Raw genomic sequence first — 18,761 nt, 5'->3', positions numbered from 1 at the left:
GATAGCTGCCAAAATGTTTGTATTACTTCATAGGTCTAGGAGGTGATAATTTTTTGAGGTGATGTTAGCTAAAGAGAGCAAGCTGTTCATGTGGAGCTCTTGGATACAGTATCCAGGCATACTTCATGCTTACAGTATACCTTGCCTGTTATCTCTAAAATCTCTATTAGATGTTATATTTAAAATAAGGTATGTATAAGATAGATAAAAAAGAATAGATTAGAAAATAAGCCCTCTGATTTAGAGGATGACGTGCAAAGCATAAATCTACTCAGTGCCTGGTTTATAGAAAGTCTACCATAACCACTGGCACACAGGTCTAGATGTTACCAGTGTGTTAACTTGCTGCTGTTGTACGTGGTGGGACCGGGGCTGCTGAAGGGGAGCACAGAATCACGGCAGATGTGCAGGACCTCATGGTGGAGTGTGACCTATTGATGTCAATGCATAAGGACTGTCTCACAAGTCTTGGGTCAGGGACCCATGCTAGATGCTCGTGTAGTGCTGTGCTCCTTCTCCAGCTGATGATTTCTGGTAATGTTTTGGAAAAGAGCCACTGTGAAGGTCTCAGAACTGTGCTAGACAGGAGTGACTGTGCTTCATCTGTCTCCATACATATTCTCTCTTTGATTTGGTCTTCCTGCTAGAGGTAAACACTGTAAGGGTTGTAGTAATGGATCTTCATTTTTTCCTTTGTCCTTCCATTGCATACAACAGCAGCATTTTCTTGTTTCTGATGACCACAATGTTTTGTTGCTATATGGCTTACACTAGAAACTAGCAATTTATAGAAATGTTTAGTTTCTGCATCCTTAGGAGAGGAAAACTGTACTTGCCAGTAAAGGGTGTGAGTATTAAGTGAAGATAGGGTTTATAAGCAAGCTAATTCCCTTCAAGTTGATTTTTTTTTTTGTCTAAAACATAGATGTACAGTCTTTCTGAAGAAGCTTGAGGCCATATTAATACCTGAGAGTGATGTCAACTGCATGTTTTCCAGACTGGAAGAAAAAGAGAAAGGATAAATGTTACAGAACTGAAACACATACTGAGTTTTAATGGCTCTGCTTAAATAATTTGGCTTGTTGTTGGCTACCCAGGCAGTGAAATGTAGAAATGTGCTTGAATTTGTCTATTTAACCTGTAGTGGAAACTGGTTTCATGTGAAGCACTTTGTAATGAAAAACATATTCCAGATTATGAGTAGAACATAACACATGATACTTAGTTTTCCTCTCTACAGTCGTGGGTCAGTCTATAGAGTTAGTTTCCCTTTCTGTGTTGCCTTTTATAGAGCTGGCATAAAAGTAGAACTAAACTAAAGGAGAGAGAGTGAAGAAAGGGAAGTAAGGGAGGGGAAAGCAAGTTTCTAAGAGGCTTATTTCTGGATGGGCATGTTCTCTTCTTATTTTTCCATTGTGATTTGCATTCTTTTGTATATTCCTTTCCTTTTAGTGTTCTTGATGGAGTAGGGCAGGAAGAATATGGCTCCACTTCTTGCACTCTGTGCAGGGAAGTCCACTAGAGGAATTTGCCCTCAAAGAACTAAAAACCATGCATTCAGTTCTCTTGGTTTGAACCTGGAAAAAAAACCCCAACAAACAAAAACACCATACAAAATAAAAGTGAGACCTTGAATCTTATGAATGGGCTTGACATGATTGAAAAGCATTGCCTGTACATGATCTTCTGCTTCGAAGTATTTATTTTGTCACAGATGGAAATGTCTGAAAAGTTGCAAGATAAACATTCAAGAAAAAAAAACCCCACATCCTGACTTTGTAGCAATTAATGAATATGGAAGGAGCTGGAGAAAATAACATGATATTAATGGCATGAATTGTTTGAAATTCTGAGTACTAAAGTCTTGATTGCTACTTCTTCCTTATACTTACTTCCTGACAATAAAATTTCTTAGACATTTTTGTGAATGGTCAGAAGTAAAACTACTGATGGAACCAAAGTCATAGATGAGTTTGATTCTTTCACACCCTCCACAAATGTGAAAGACATTGGGATTTTTTTTTACTTAACTTCTTAATGGACAGCTTGTGAAAGTACAAATGTACATTTACACTATCAGCCTAGTCAAGTATACAAGAGCTTTTAACAAGAGTTTTCAATAAATTTTTGCTGTCTTGATTGACATCTATGCTTCTGTGGCATTGATTTATTAGCTGTACCATTGCTAGCTATGCCTTTGAGAGCAGTATGATGTGCTTATTACAGCGGACACCTCCCTTACGCTCCACACTCACATGCCTTTCCAGTTCTGCAGGAGACCTGGATATCCAAACGATGAAAAGAACTACTGTGTAACAAAAGTCATGACATAACATGATTATTTACTAACAATTAGATGGAAATTAATAAATTCTGTGATTTAAAAATGCCTGTTTCACTTATGGACAGTTTTTGAGAGAGGAGTCAGTGAACAATTTATTTGCCATAAGCATTCAGCTCATTCCTATTTGGTGTTTTTGTGCAATTTTCCTTCTCTAGATGTTTGTAAAAAAAAAAAAAAAAAAAACCAAACCACTCTGAGCCAGAATAAGACGACTGACTCAACTTCCCATATGATAAAACTTACATTTGTAAGAGTTTTTTTCTATTAGAGCATATATAGTTCATACTAGTGGAGTTTGTACTGGCAAAAGTAGTTGTGTGTCTGCACTTGAAGGCTTTGTTGGCATAGGGACCCAGGTAAAATCCTTGTAAGCAAAGATTAAGCCAAATGTTTTATTTTGGGGACGGTTCTTTCTTGGCCACTGTGATATTACTGAACTATCATAAAGACATTATTCCACTTCAGTGAAGCTGGGATCTAAATTTCTAGTCAAGATATTTGTTATAAATGAGCATCTCTCTTCAGAGAAATGCGTGCACTGAAATGCTTCTTCTTCCTTTCCTAGACCAAAGGTGGAAGCTGGTTACTTCCTAAGACCAAGCAGTGACCATCCTGTTTTTGAAAACACATTTTATCATTGGCAAATACAAACCAGTGAGTCACAAGTTAGTTTTCAGCTCAGCAAAGATTAGGTGTCAGATGTTTAATCCATGTACAAGCATGAATAATTTTTTTCCAAGATGTTAGCTTTCTGAGCTCCTACTGTGGTTGCAAAGAGCTATGTCATCTTTTCTTCCTTCAGGTAAAAGAAGAGAGACAGGATATTCTACTAATATTAAACCACTGGATTATTACTGGACATATGTACTGCATACTTTCCATGGATATTTAGTAGAACCATTTTGTATAAACTGCCTGTGTTGTTTTTCTTTAAATGTCTTTTGGGCAAGAAACTTGCATGTGTAAGAGATGTATGTGTATCTTAGTCTACAGAGTAATGGATCCGTGTCAGTAAGGGACTCTGGCAGCTCTTACAGAGAGGACAAGCACAGAGATTGCTCTTTAAGCCTCTGAAAGCTTCCTTAATAAGAGGGGGCTTGTATTGGTCCATAGTTTCCTACTAAGTATAAACAAAGGGTAATTAATCTCATCATGGTTGTTAGTGTTTTCTTAATGGAAAACTGAAATACAATTACCCTTCACAACACGGTGAATTCACAACTTGTAAGACTTTGCATGTGTATTAGCAGACATTAATATTTAATAAATCCTAATCTTAATCAGATTTTAACAAAAAGAAGAACGTATAAAAGGACCTTGTGGTTATAAAGTACAATGCCAGGGTTACAGTCTGGATGCACATGAAATTTTGTAGTATCAGGTTTTCAAAGAAACAAACATCTGATTTCATACAAAATTTGGAAATTATGAATAAAATTTACTTTGATATATCTTTAGGGCATCAGAACAGGAAAGGACCCAGAGAAGACATCTAATCCATTCCTTGCTTCAACTAGGATTCTTCATCACTCCTGACAGATGTTTGTCTAACTTCTTACTGTGTCCAGCTGCCAGTGCTTCACTGTACTTTCAGACTGCACTTCACTTTTAGAAATCTATTTTCTGACTTAATCTTGCTGCACTTTAAACTCACTAGTACCAGTTCGGATTGCTGCAGACACAAAATATGTTTATTTGACTTTGTTTGCAGTTACCTTTTATGTATTTGAAAACTTAATGTCTCTCCTCAGTCTTCTTGTCTACAGCCTCAACTCCAACACCTTTCTTTTAGATGATGTGCTCTAAACCTTGACCTTTCAGAGTAGCAGGGCTGAGAAAATTAAAGATTTTTCCTCTACACTTATGACTGCTGTACTGCCAGACACAAGTTCCTTTAAGATCTTGAGCTCTCTTCTCGGGTGTGGAAGGTGTTTGCCCCGAGGACCCGATAGCTGCTCCATAACCAGTAGCACTAATACCAGTAACACTGTGGTTACTGACATGTGTGTCACCACAGGCTGATATGATCAGAGGTAGCTTCTAGGCAATTGAGATTAATTTCAGTATGTTTGCATGAGAAACTTTTTCTTTTGCTGGACTTTCTCTAGTAATGTAAACAAACAGAAACTATTTGTCTAAGGCAGGATTTGAGTTATCCGACAAATACTATGTGAGAGACAATCACTCTGCATTCTTGGAGACAAATAGCAGTTCTTGACTAGTTCTAGAAGTATATCAGTCTTGGTCACAAGCGGTATCAGTCAAGAAGTCATCTTAATTGTAACTAAGGTAATTGGAGAGCAGTTTAGAGTTATGAGCCCAGGGGTTGGGTTTCAGGTGCTACTCTGGTAAGGGTAAACAAGAAATTGTGCTGAAGAACAGTGTAACTCATTTCAGAAGACAGCATATCTTCTAAGGCAAAATATAATCAATTCAGTATAATGACAGCTGAATTTTCAAGCATACCTGTACAGTTCTGCTGAAGTTAGTGGAATATACAGACACCAGAGGCAGAAGTAGTTTATCTTTGAACCTCAAACCTTTGTACCTCTCTGATTAGGTAGCACATGTTGTTTGGGGCTCTTGTATTTTTCCAGCTTTCTTTGTAACTGGCAACAACTGCATGTACCAAATATTAAGGAAGTAAACAAAATGCAAGGAGACAGTAAAAATACAGTTATTTTCAAAAGCATCAGCTAATACCAGATATGGTCTGAAAAGGAAAATGGTTGAATTTGGATTTTTTCAAAACATCTGCTGCTGCTGTTATTACAGTTTAGTGACAAAAAGGGAATGCTAGAAAAGTTAACGATCTCAAAAGTGTAGTTCAGGAAAATAATCCCATCTCTGGATTGCAAAAGGCATTATTTTTTTCTTGTTTTAAGGGAACTGTATGAGTGGGATCATCAGTTTTGATGTGGACTACTTGGTTACTGTGGTGATGTGATTTGTGCTACTGTTGACATAACATGAATTTTAACTACCTGCAGCTCAAAAGTGGCCTTTCTTCTGCTGAACAGAATTTCTTCTTCCATTATTGTTTTCTTTTTTTTTTTTTTTTTTTTTTTTTAATGGAATGTGGTATGTTCACAAAGTAGGACTGACTGATATTGACACTTAATGACAGTTGCTGGAATCACAATGTGCAAGTCAGGACAGCCTTTGGGTTTAGGAGTCAGACCAAGACTGCATGCAATAATATGTAGTAGTTGTTATGTTGGCAAGCCACAGACAAATGTAATGTCATGGAATAGCTGACACCTGCAAGGAAGAAAATGTCATAACTTTTGAAGCTGTCAGGATCCGTAGTAGCCACCTTCCATTACAAGAGCATCTATCAACATAGTGAAAAAGCTATCTTGTAAGAAAGAATTAAAGACAGCATACATCATTGTATGAAAATACGTATGTTCAAGCCCTCTTGAAACTGAACCACTGCCACCAATGCACTTTAATGAGATTTACTTTGCCCTTGTGATGAAGGGGAAGGGAGTATAATTCTGTTTTGAAATACAGACCAGATTTTTTTGTGCATTTGATTTTATTAATTTTTTCCCAACTCCTTTACACACTGCACCAAATAGGTCACAGAGCTCTATTGTTGTAGACTTGTAAATTGGAAAATAAGTCAAGCCAGTAGCCTGGAACATCAGGACCTTGCAGACCTTGGCAAATAGCTTGCAGCAAGAGTGTGAGTGTGCTCGTGTGTGGTGCTGCTGGAGTCTTCCTCACACAGAATGATCAGGTCTTCTCTGGTTGTCCTCATTGTTCAACCGTGATAAGACAAACATCCACAGTTCATGTTTGAACCTTTGGGGACAGTTGCTGGAAATTTCGTAGAGTTTATATATTTATTTACTTTCCTGAGAGCTGTTGTGATCATTCCAGAACACTGCAGAATGATGTGATGTTAACACACACAGATGGATTGAATTGGCTTGTCAGAAACTCAGTTAAAAATAAACACATAAAAAAGAAAAAGCTAAACTGGAATAGGTGTGTACGAAAAGCCCTTTTTCTGACTGGTGAATCTATAGCATAATTTATATTTCCTTGTAGCTGAGGGATTGCAGAGGGACAGATTCCCACCCGTCCTTGAGTTTAATCTTTGCATGACATGCTTTGTTAACTGGAATACCCGTGTTACCAGTCTGGGACAGATTTGGTGCTACGCTCTTTGTGTACGCTTGCCACAAATGGAAGGTAGAGAATCCTAGGATGAAGTGAAGACACTCGTTCCCTGTTACTCCAAGTTTCTTCCTTCATTAACTCATTGGTTTGGTGCCTCATTTGGAATCTTGTCACTAATTTTAAAGGCCATAGCAGTTCCAGGTTTGTGCCTTGAGGGGCTGCATACTTCAGCTAAGGTGCTTCCGTAGGAAGTTTATTTGGTGCTGCTAGATTGCAGTGTGCTCTCTTCGTAAGGAGGCACTGGATCTGGAGAGAGCTCAATGTGAGCCTCGTCCATGGAAGTCTTCATGGTGGCCTCCTCGTAGGATGGAGGCAAACACACAGTGAGGAACGTGGCATCGGGGAGCAGAGTGGAGTAGTGGAAACTCTGTTCACTGTTCCAGGGCAGCACAGAAAGGAAATTGGAGACATCGTGCTCAGGCAGGGTCTCAGGGAGGTCGATGCTGAAGACCTGTCCCTGTGGAGCAGGGCGCTGGCAACGGCGGTACAGGAAGAGCAGCAGGAATGCCAGGAAGAGCATCATGGTGGCAGGCAATATGATGCACAGAAATGGTTCTATGTCGTCTTTGGTTGAACTTGTCTGCTGTCTGCTCTGTAATCAAAGCAAATAGGTAGTGTGTTGGATTCCTGGAGACCTCTTAATTGGAGGGAAAAAATACATTCTCAATCCCCTGCCCCATGATGTATCAGTTGCTTTTCCGAATTACTTTTTGTCTGCATTAGTGGCATTCAAGCAATAGGTTTCACAGGCTCATGAACTGTCAAATTCTATTTGCTGGTCCACTAAACCTAATAACGGCTAGAGACAAAAGAAATGGAGAAGTTGCAATGAGTGTGGGTTTCTAGGAATCCCTGTCTCTAATGGGGGAAAAAAACAACAACCTGGAACTGTATGTCTTTTGGTATGAGATTTTGTTACGCTTGGACCAGTCCTCTTTGCAGGAGATTGGCCAAGCTTTTAAAACTTGGTAGAACACCAAATGGCAGAGCAATAGGGCTAATGATCCATCACCTATAGTTGTTTCAAACTCGACTGTTTACTTTAAAGAACAAATATTATGACAGCTATCCCTTTCATCAGGGCCCACTACCTACAATACCTGTTCTTTGGTCTGTTCTAACCTTATAGGCCAGCCCCAAATAAAATGCAGTGTGTCAGGACAGCCTGGACCGGGGCTCTTTCTTGAGCTTGTTCTGCCAGCTGTCCAAGAATCATTCTTCTGTTTAGAACTAGAAAAATAATTTCTGGTGTAAGAGTAATAGTAGCTGTGACTGCTGTGTCAGCTTTATCTCCTGCAAAATGTAGCACAGAAGACCTCTGTTCCACAGATTTTGAATTGTGCTGTGGAGTTATAAGCTATTTTTTAAAAAAAAATAACACTTGTGCTCTTCTGTTATTAGCTTCACTTTGAAAATTTAATATATCTTACTTCCAGTCTGACTCTATCTAACTCTACCTTCTAATAACTGGATCTCGTTCAGAGTGTAGTCTAGAGAGGGAGAAAAACCCAGACTCTCAAATACTGTTTATTATCAACTCTTTCCCTTTGTAAGTACTTTGAAGACTGTAATCAGATGGATTTTTCACATTTTTATGGTGAGAGTAAACAGGTCAATGGATCAGATTTCCTTTATTTTGAACAAAGACATCTTTTCAAGCTAGGAGAACTTGAGTAGTTCTTTCCTCAAAGCATTTGGAAGCAGGGACGCAAAGAGGCTGTTTGCAGCAATGGCTTTGTGAAAAGGGCTAGTAACTCCAGTGTCCCCCTTCTTAGTCTACGAAAACTTTCTCTGCTTATTCTTCCAAGAATCATGGTCACTACAAAAATCACACTGTAATTGATGTTCTACTGATTATCTACCAGGTGTTTTTTACCTCTCCGCTTTGTTGTCCTATTATGAAATTGTTAGTACATGGCCATGCCTAAGAAAGTAAATGGGTTTTCACTTTTATCGAATAGTGTAGGGGAGATTTCTGCTTTTTTTTCCTGAGGTATTTTGGGTCTGAAGCCAAACACATTAAAGTAATTCTAAAATACATTGAAATCTTTGTGGATTAGCTATTAAGCCTTTTTTTCCCCCAGCTGGCTTTTACCACAAAAATGCATACTAAAGAACTATTTCATATTTACTGATCATTTCTTATTAAAGAGTTTTTGGCAGTACAAGCTGTTGTCTTACCTGACCATTAAATGAGCTACAGGAAAGAGCCGAGCTGGAAGAAACTGTTCAGCTATTATTCTAATGCAGACGTTAAATTTTTAAAAAATCCCCTCTTTTTAAAAAAATGAAGTTTGTTAACACTTTTTAAGTGTGTCTTGTGAGGTACATAAAACACTTCACAGGAAAATAAGAAAAAGCATTCGTATTATGTTTGTGCACTATATATATTGAGACTCACTGATACTGTTATGTTATTGATACTCTTAGAATAAATATTTAGAACAGCTGATCTTATACTGGACAGCATTATTCATGATCAGTGAAAAGCATGTTTTCAAGATCCAAGTGTAAGTTTTGGGTTTAATTTGTAAGGAGCAGGCTTTCAGTCAGGTTAAGCGTTGCTCTTAGGATCTGTGAGTTGTACACTATTGTGGTTGTTTGTGAGGATAGAGGGCGAGATTGCCAGTGTTTCCTACATGAGACTAGTGAAAGGTATGTAAAACCCCAATTCTTTTACCTTTAAACTCAGTGCAACTTCCCTATAAATTTCACTGAAAGGATATTTGTATTTTAAATAATGGCCAAGGGCAATGTGTCCTTCGTGTGCTGGTGGAAGCACAGGCTAGTGTTATGGTTGCCTGACATGTCCTGTTATAAGACAAGGCCTCACACAAAGACTGGATTTCAGAGAGTCCACAGGATGGCAAGGAAACGGGGGAGGCACTGGTGGGTTTGGATGTGGGGGTGAAGTGCAGGATGAGAACTGATGCTCCTGATGTGAGGAGCTGTGGATTTGTCAGGGGAGGGCAGAGTGGAGAAGGGTGTGGACCAGAATTGTGCAGCAGTGTGGATGGAGAGCCTCGGCTTGTGAGGAGGATGCACAAGATGCAAAGCTGTGGAGAGGAAATCCAAAAGGGAACTGAGAGTGAAGGCAGTAGGATTGGATAGGACTAAGAAGAGAAGACTGAGGAATAAATGGTGGGGCTCCTCTCTCACTGCAGCAGTCCCATTCTCTTTGCAGAAGAAGAAAAAGGAAAGGGCTAGTGACAAACTGGGATGCAGGGGAAGGAAATACTAAGCTTGATGGAAGGAGTTAACAAATGGTCTCGAGGACATACTTTGTTCCAATGTCTTACCTGGAACCCAGCAGTCTTGGGCCTTGCAAAGAAATACACATCAACAGAAATATGTAAAATATATAATTGTTGGAGGGCCCAATTTGCATCTAATGGTAAGAAAACAGAAGAAGAGAAACTATTTGTAGTATGAGCTAGCTCAGATGGCCACAGTCTGTGAAGCAGGTATAAAAGGACAACCTAGATTCATTTGGATGTCAGTGTGGTTACTGGGCTGCAGACTCTTTGTTTAAAAGCTGTCCAAGAGTAACAGTAACCTATAGCATTGCTTCTAAAGTTGCAAATTCAAGCCCTCAAGACTCAATAAAAGCCAGTGTTTTGGATATCTGTGAATTCTGAATTTGATCCACAACGCACGTAATTTTTAATTATGTTATTGTGTACAAAGTGTCTACCCTAAGCTAGATTGCTTAGGGAAGAAGACCACAGTACCTAGGGTAATGCGTTGCAGGCTATGTAGAGTATGTAGTGACTGAGTCAGGGAACTGGGGAAGAGAGGACTGCCTGCTAGTTTGGGATAGTGAATGCTCTCCTGGGGAGCTGTATTCCTGTCTCTGTTACTGAATGCTCTAGGCAGGGTAAAACAGTTCAGCTGAAGTGTTTGTTGTGGATTATTCATTAGTTATATCTCACTTTGAGTGCCTGGGTTGAGATCCCTGGGTCTGGTCTGTAGAGATGCTGCATCTGTATTGCTGTCCCTGAAGGTGAAAGGGCCGTGCCCTGAGCCTGTGAGTACTTTATTACACTAAGGGATCTGGGCAAAATTGACATAGGAAATCATGAAACAGTTCATATGCTCTTGTACGGTCTGAAGCGGTTGGGCAGTTGTACTAGATGATCATTGTAGGTCCCTTCCAACTGAACTACTCCTCTTCTACCTTATTCTATTCAAAATAACTACACAAGTGCCCGGTGGCTATCTATTCAGTAATGTGTACAAAACAAGATATAAGAAATTTGTTGTTTGAAGAAGATGCAGTAAATAAGACCCTGAGCTGTATGCTGAGAAACGTGGGGACAGTAGCAGATTCAATGGCTAGTAATGAAGAGAATGCCATGTCCTGTGCAGTTGTGAAAGAACAGTAAGTATGTCTTACTACTATCTGCAAAGTAATAGCGTGTGAAGCAGGTAGGATTAAGGATTGGGTAATATGTTTATCTGTATGATAAGAGGTGACATTAAGGGCCAGTTTTCCTCAGTCTGTGTTTCAAACTGCCCATAGTTTTTAAACACAGCTAACATTAAGCCTTAGCTTTCCTGTTTGGGTGAAATAATCTGTAGGCTACTTAGTATTATTTGAGCTGAAATGGTTTTTAACAAGTTAATACTGCCCCACGGATGCTCAGAACCTGAAACATAAATCACGGGGAGTTACATGTCCATTTTGATACTGTCTCCTGCCAAACATTTTACATGGACTGATTGTACATTGAGATGGAGTTCAAAAGGCTGATTAACTTCCTTTAGGTATATCCATATATATATCAAATGTATTGGGAGACAATTGAGCAGTATTAGTCCCTGTTTTTCTGTTGTGGTTTTGTGTCCACTTCTGGGATGAATGGCTAAGGGGCTACTGAAGAATGTTGCAAAAATCTTGACATAAAGACTTTTGGAAAATCTTATAGCCATTAAAAAAATTATACTAAAAACAGAAATAATTTTAATAAAATGAAACAAAGGTCACTTAGAAAAAAATAAACATTTGCTCTGAAGTTCTAAACTAAAACTAAAGTTCTAAACTGAACTAAAACTAACTTCTAAAACTGAAGCTCTAAAACTAGAAAAGGAACCAGTGTGTATAGGTATCAGAAATAGCTGCTAGAACTGGAAAATAAAATAATCTAGAAATGAAACAATCTTCAGTAATTGAAAGTGTAAGCAAAGTGTAAGTAACAGGTCAGCGTATGCTCTGTCTGTGTTATCACAAGAAGCTACTGTCGCATTAGTAACTGACAAAAATAAGGCTCTGACTTCCAGCATGACAAAAGTTACAGACACGTAAATATAGGGAAATTATCCTTTATGAAGACATAGGCAGAAAAGGGCATGGGGGTAAAAAAAGTCCTCTGTTTTCCCAGAACTGATTTTTAGTAGGTTGATTTGGCCATTTTAGGTTCATGTTTATTCTCTTCCTTTCATTTATATCTTTGTAGGGACTAAAACAGAGGGTCAGTTTTCCCAAACACTGAGCACAGACTAGTAGTAAAGCCTTTCATTAGTAATCTGTCTGCCTACGTTTTTTTAACGTGCTGAGCATGTATGGTTGCCAGCTTACAGATTACGTGACCCATATTGGTTTAGATGAGCTTTTACTCGTGCCTGTGGTAAAGCAATAAAGTGCAGAGTACAGCCTACTTGTGTGGCATTTCCACAACGAGTAATGGAATGGGTTTAGAATTGAACTCTTTGTCTAGATGAAAGAAGCCTAGTACCTGGCTTTGAAGGGAATAACCTAATAAGGCCAAACATGAGTTTAAAAGAAGCTTTTGTGTAAGGATAGAAAAATGAAAGTTTATTTGGCTGGCTTAAATTCCCGCTGAAGTGATTGTTTGATTGGTGCTAGGATTTATTATGCTGTTAATGATTTGCTAGGGTACTTAGAACTTTATTAAAATTATTTTTATTAATATAGCCCATATTTATACTAATATCTTTTGAAGCTGAATCAGTAAACCGATACTTCTGAAATGTTTTAAGTGGATTTGGAACAAAGTCTGCTTTGAAGTCATGAGGCTGTGGTCCATGCATAGGTGCTTTTCTAAGCTCCATCCTACTTCTTAAAACTGATTCATTATAGCTTGTAAAGAGCAAAACCATATAACTCTGAGAAATAGAAAAACATTTTGATGTGTTTCTGTGTACATTAATTATGACACATAATTTTTAAATGCGCTTAGCTTTATAATGAATTTTCAGATAGTTGTTAGAATGTGACTCTGGTGATGCTGTTTGTTTCTCACTGTTGGACAAAACCAATGTCAAGGTGTGAAGACATTGCCATTGCCATTCTAACTCTGGCAATGTTACTGATGAGGTAGACTTTGTTAAAATTGCAGAAGCATTTGAAAACCACTTTTTCTCCTGTTTTGATCCCTCACTCCTACCCCCTTCTATTTTACCACAATACACTTGATAGCTAAGTAGCATGGACAGTTCATTTGCAAATGCTACTTGACTTGGATGTTTACTGGTGATATATGTGCTCCTTAAATTATTATTTCCGATCAGAGAGACCCTTTTGCTGTCTCCCAGACAAAGCCAGAAAGGCAGTCTGTGTTTTCATCTTCCGAGGGCTACTTCCCTCCCCCCACTTGCCTGCATGTGATCCTCTCTCACAGAAGTAATCAGCGCGCAGCTTAGGGAACAAGAGTTCATTGCTGACTGCTAGTGACTCTTAACATCTGCAGAAAGGCTTCGTGGGACCAGATCCAAAGAAAAACCATGCATTTAAAAGAAAGGAAATCAGAGAATAGCAGAATGCATTATGCTTAAAAGAAATAATTAAACTTCTTTACCTGCCGCTCCAGAAAGATATTTTTTTTTCCATCTAATGTTTTTCTTTCCCCACAAATGTGTTTAAAACAGCAATAAATAAATGGTCTGACTCCTATGTAATTGAGCAGTACTGCTTTGATACATTTCAGTACCCAGGTATTTACTCTGTGTTATACACTGAGGCATTACACAGACATAGACGCATGCAAAGTCAAAGGACACGCCACAGAGAGGAGCAGAGGGGTACAGACCTGAAGCTCTGTTTCCAGAAGTGGCCCACCTGGTTCACTATTTAGCCAGTCATAGTTTCCTCTGTCAGCGTGTCCAAATTTTCTCCAGCTGCTGCCCGAGAGCCACCTCATGCTTTCATTAACCTGATCTTCTGTCTTCGTGCCTCCACCTTGCTTCGCTGCTTGCAACTGCATCCCCGCCTCCCAGCCTTGACCCAGCTGGGCTGCTCTCAGCTAATGATCCCTCTTAAATGATATCCCGTTTACAGTGGAAAAGAAAAAAAGAAGTTAGACACCCCCCACCCCCCACCCCCCCCCGTCATCAGGAAGCCAAGCAAATAGATCTCAGAGCCTCTCTCCACTTCCAACTCAATCTCTCTGGATTTGCTTCGGTGGCCTACATTACCAGCAAAGCTGGCATCAGGTATCCGGAGCTGGGGCTGATAGTGCTCTGATTGGAGCACTCCCTGCATTAGGATTATTAAAAGGGGAATTTGCATGTGAATCTGAGCCCACATGGTCATGACTCTGTGTGGATAAATAACGCTCTATATTTAGGTATCTAATAAACACTTTTTCCAACAAAATAAAATAAATAAAACCCACACTTCTATGTCGAGAGCGAAGATTCCCCCTCAGTTACGCGACGCGAGGAGGAACCATGATCCAGACAGGTTTTTCCTCCCTGTTGCTGGAACATACAGTAAATAGTAAGAGCGGTTTCTGGGTAGAGAGGCAAGGACACAAGGCTAAATGCTGTGCTGAATTATTTAGCAGCACTAGGATGTAGATGTTAATGATAAATCCAGAGAGAGAGCTCTGCCAGGAAAGCTTTGGTCACTGAGAGTATATGATTGCTTTCAGTAATAATGAGTTGTCAGTTCAGTTAAATGAGGACTCATTTACAGCTTTCTAGGATATACGTTGTTAAATGGCAATTGTTTCCAGAGAGAAGCCTTTGTGCTGTTTATCCAGCAAAAGAAAATATTTCACTGATGTGTGTTAACCTCGGAAGGGAGGAATATTTAATCTAAGTTAAAAGGTGAATCAAGGTTTAACTCTTACTGAAAAGTTGGAGGTGTCTTTTTCTGCCTTATTGTGAGCAGAGGGAGAGGCTATTGGTAATATCCCATTCAACTGTGGTGTATTTTGTATGGTTTCTCAAGGCTAACCTGTTCAAGCAAAAGTTGTGTTTGGGACTGATGATACAACATTGGGGTCAGAATTGTAATCTCTTATTTCTTGCTTAGACTTCCTTTTGTCAGCTGCTCTTTTGAGCTTATGGCTCCCAGAAAATTGCAGGCCTAATTGGCAGCAGGCTGAACTCTTGCAGCCCCAACAACAGTGCTCAGAAGCGCCAGAACTTGATGTTTCTAACAAAAGGACTCTGGAAGTGCCTGTTCCAAGCCTGGCTGTGATCCCTGCGACTGCAGCTTGCAGGAGGGATTTACGCTGCAGGTGAACCTGGGCTGTGGGAAAGAGGGGAAATGATTGTTTGATAAATCTCTCCCATTTTGTTACCAAAGTTGCCAGGTGAGCCATGGATGGGGAGCAACAATATTGAATGAAGGGTTGGTCTTGGTGCTGAAGCAGCTACAACATTTATCAGAAACCAGACCCTGCTCTTGATTCTGCTGAGGAGGTCCTGCGTGAAGCTAAAAAATACACCTCACCAAAGCCTTTGCACTCTTGTGAGAAGACACGTCCTTTCCTCAGTGCCTCACTTGTCATCTTGGAAAGCACTTTTAGAGGTGGTGACCGCTTGCAGCTGCAACCAGAGTCCACAGGAGATATGCTGTGCATCAGAACGTCCCCTGAGAAACCGGGTCCTAACTGTGTCTTAACAGGTCACACCAAGAAAGCGAAATACTTCTGACTTGATGACTCGACACCTTGTATGGAAGGAAGAATGACAACCATCTTTCCCAAACTGGTGTTAAGAAAATAAATTCCTTAAGGAGTCTTGTGACTGTGTAGCTTAAATCTGTCATCTCACTTGCAAGCAGGAAACATTCATATACTATCTTAATTAGGGTCTTAATACAGCTTCTAAGATTATTAATGCTATTTTTAAAAGCTTGCTGTAAATTTGCTTTGGGACTGTGTCATGAATAATGAGGAGAAGTAAAAAATTACATCTACTTGCAGTATAAACACCCTGCTTGGCATCCTTGGATTCTGGTTAGGTGAATTTTAGCCAAAAAATAAGCTGTACACTTTTAAGACTCACTGACCTGATTTACAAAGTGCTGCTTTGAATTCTTGACCTCTGAAAAATATTTAAGAATGATTTAACTTAGTAGAGCTGAGGCCAAATGGGAATTTGGGGAAATGTGATGGCCTTTGTCATGCAGGTAATTAGAATATAAAATAATGATTGTCTTTATGGCTTTTTATATAATCAGTGGTCCCAGCAGGAAGATTAGTGAGAGTAATGGGGATACAGCCTTTCTACTGCCAGTGGTCGGACACCCATTTGACATACTGCCTTTGTAGAGAAGATCTGCTCTCGTGCAGAACTCAAACAGTACCACTTGAGACTGAATTTGTGATGACAAATGTGTTGCAGATTTCTGCCAACCCTGTGGGACACACGTGATACTTATTTCTCCTTCTCACAAAGAGTTCATAAATGCCACCACAGCTTGGGCATGCTGTAGTGTGGAAGTTGGGGGGAGGGTGAACAACCTTGATTCCAAGCTCCATGGCCAGATATCAGGCTTGCTGCTTTGAGGTGTGCGGGAGGTTGACCTTTGGAGGTCTTCAGACCCTGACATGAACAAAACTTACCTCCCTCTCCATCCACTGGCTTTGTTCTTTGAAATTGTTTAATCTAACAGTTGCCCTGTCAAATAAACTGAAGAAACTAGCTGGCATGGAATTGTACCACCAAATTGATTAAAGTTTGGTAAAGGTTTATAGAACGCTTGCAATGTAATGTTTTGAATTGAGGCAGTATTGCTAATATCCCCTCCAATGTTCTAGCAGGGGAGTAGGGAGAGACTTTCTGAAGAAGCCACTGCAGAAAATAATCACTTCAACTCTTCCCAGTACAAAGCTCAAACTGTCTGTCATAAATAATCTTTCTGATTTGCTGAGATGTTCAAGGCTAGCAGTGTAAGTCTAGGCTGGATTGCCACTAATATTGTTAGGGAACAGAATATCCACAGTGCTCTAGACGCCTTTCAAATTTCTTGCTATTTTCTTCCCCCGGTTTCTTTTGCTGCTTTCTGCGGGAGGTGGTGAACCTTCTCTGCCTGAACAACTTCACTGCTGTGAGGGAGGGTGTGAGGGCTAACCTGAATAATGCAAAACTAGGAATCAGAATGGGTAAAGGGTGTAAACGGTAAACTGTAAACGCTGCTGTGTTGTCAGGTATAGATTCATCAGATGAAATGGAGGGAGATGCTGACTTTTGCCTATAACCAGCTGGTAGGTGCTTCTGCATCCTTCAGATGGAAGTGGTGTTGGCTCCTGTCCATTCCCTTTCACTTAAGCAATTCATAAGTGATCTGCTCTTTTTTGATAAATTTTTCATGATATTGAGATTTTGGCTTTGGTTTTTTTTTTTTTTTTTGTTAAACTTCAATAAATTCATTTTTCAAAAACAAAGCACCTTCTGAAGAGCAATCTCCTCCCCCCATCAAACTAAAACCACTGTCACTTTAAAAGGGTAGATACAAATTGTCATAGCCCCCCTGAAAACCAGTATTCTGGAGAGCAGCATTTGTGAACAAGCTGTGCATACTCATGGCCTGTAGAAATGAAGACAGGGAGACCCAGTTATCAAATGAGTGCACCCTGGTGCTGCGTATGCTGGTGTAGGAGCAGCAGCGACCACGGGAGCGGGAGGAGGTACTGCTGAGATATTGATCTGGTGCTGCAGATGGGGAATTGAAAGTAAAACCTTTATAGAGGGTGCCAGTGACAGACCTCAGGTCTCTGCCAGAGCAGAATTGCCTCCTATAGAACATCCCTTAAAGTTTTATGAGTGTAACAACACTTGAAAAGCTCTGTGGCCATGTCAGAGTGCTGGTGACTGACCAGCATCCATCTAACAATACTGTCTAGAGCTTTGGGGGGTTTATTATTTATTTTTTGTAATTTCTGTCAATCTAGTTTTAATCCCCTTCATTTACAGTTTGTCATCCTTACCCTGAATTCTTGTTTTCTCTTATTTAAGTTTGCCAGTATGCACTGTATGGTATTTTGTTCCTATTTAGCCAGAAATTCTTGGGTTTGTTTATTTGTTTGTGAGGGGTTTTGTGATTGGGTTTTTTGGTTTTTTTTTTTGTTGTTTTTTTTTTTTGCTTCAGCTCATGTTGCCTTGTGTCACCACTTAGCCATTTTGTCAAAACTTTGCAAACCTTTCAGGGCACCGGAACACTGAACAACTTGCTGTATAAGAGCACTGTCCAAAGATGAGCTGTTACCTTTTGTCTTGGACAGCAGGCAGTGCCTGGTGGAGAGGGTCAGGTGCTCAGTGGGATCAGCAGCTTTTCCTGAGATATGCCACAGGGGCTGAGGTGCCCAGCACCATGTTCTGAAGTCCCCTTGCACAGCCAAGTGCCCACAGCATTGGGGATCCCCGTCTGTCCTGCAGCTGCTGCCCGGCTAACAGACCCTGTCCCAGGTGAAATCCCCAATGTCCCTTTGGGCCTGGGCATGCAGTGACTGCTATCAGCGTGCCTCTGAAGAACATTTCTCTTCAGAAGACTACAGTGGAGAGTAAAGGCTGGAAAACACAAACATTTTTAGGGGGCAAGGGGGCTAGCCTTGAAAAGCATGACACATTTTTCCTCACTGTCCTGAAATCTGTGTGTGCATGTGTGTGATTAAATTATTTCAGTGCTAGTTCATGTTTTGGGGAGAAGGAGGTTGCATTGTGATTTTTTTATTTTTTTTTTTTTGGAGGAAAGTGGGGATTAAATGTTTGTGTGTGTTTTCTATTTGCAGGCTGAGATATGCCCATTTTATTTATTCTGTCTTCCTGACATTGTCAGACCCTCTCCTCTGCACTAATGTTGGTGAAAATTGTGCTGCCACCCTGGGCTCTTGCTCTGCTACCACAATATGTTGAAATTTTGACACTGACTCCGTGCGAAGGGGCAGATGTTAAGCTCTGTATATCGCCTTACCCGTCATAGCTAAGAGGGCTGTGGGCTAGTTTCCCACTGCATTTATTACTCCTATTTAAT

The 18,761-nt window shown here is 40.0% G+C and overlaps 1 protein-coding gene across 1 annotated transcript; it reads right to left on the bottom strand.

Moving 5' to 3' along the window:
- Positions 1–5,938: 5,938 nt before the first annotated feature.
- SMIM28 (small integral membrane protein 28) lies at positions 5,939–13,695 on the bottom strand. Its single transcript, XM_074864786.1, has 2 exons — positions 13,585–13,695; positions 5,939–7,127 (listed from the first exon to the last, which is right to left on the bottom strand). The coding sequence occupies exons 1-2, from the start codon at positions 13,693–13,695 to the stop codon at positions 6,729–6,731; spliced, it is 510 nt and encodes a 169-aa protein (XP_074720887.1). The 3' UTR covers positions 5,939–6,728.
- Between the last annotated feature and the right edge of the window lie 5,066 nt (positions 13,696–18,761).

Source organism: Strix uralensis, chromosome 3 (assembly GCF_047716275.1).
Source record: "Strix uralensis isolate ZFMK-TIS-50842 chromosome 3, bStrUra1, whole genome shotgun sequence".
Taxonomy (NCBI): domain Eukaryota; kingdom Metazoa; phylum Chordata; class Aves; order Strigiformes; family Strigidae; genus Strix; species Strix uralensis.
This window is presented reverse-complemented; position numbering and strand designations above follow the sequence as displayed.

Bases quoted from the DNA above. Each gene is read 5' to 3' on its own strand.
- SMIM28 (XM_074864786.1), bottom strand. From the start codon at position 13,695: ATGAGGTGGCTCTCGGGCAGCAGCTGGAGAAAATTTGGACACGCTGAC. The intron at 7,128-13,584 runs GTCTGTACCCCT...CTTTGATTACAG, and splicing joins TTCTGGAAACAGAGCTTCAG to AGCAGACAGCAGACAAGTTC.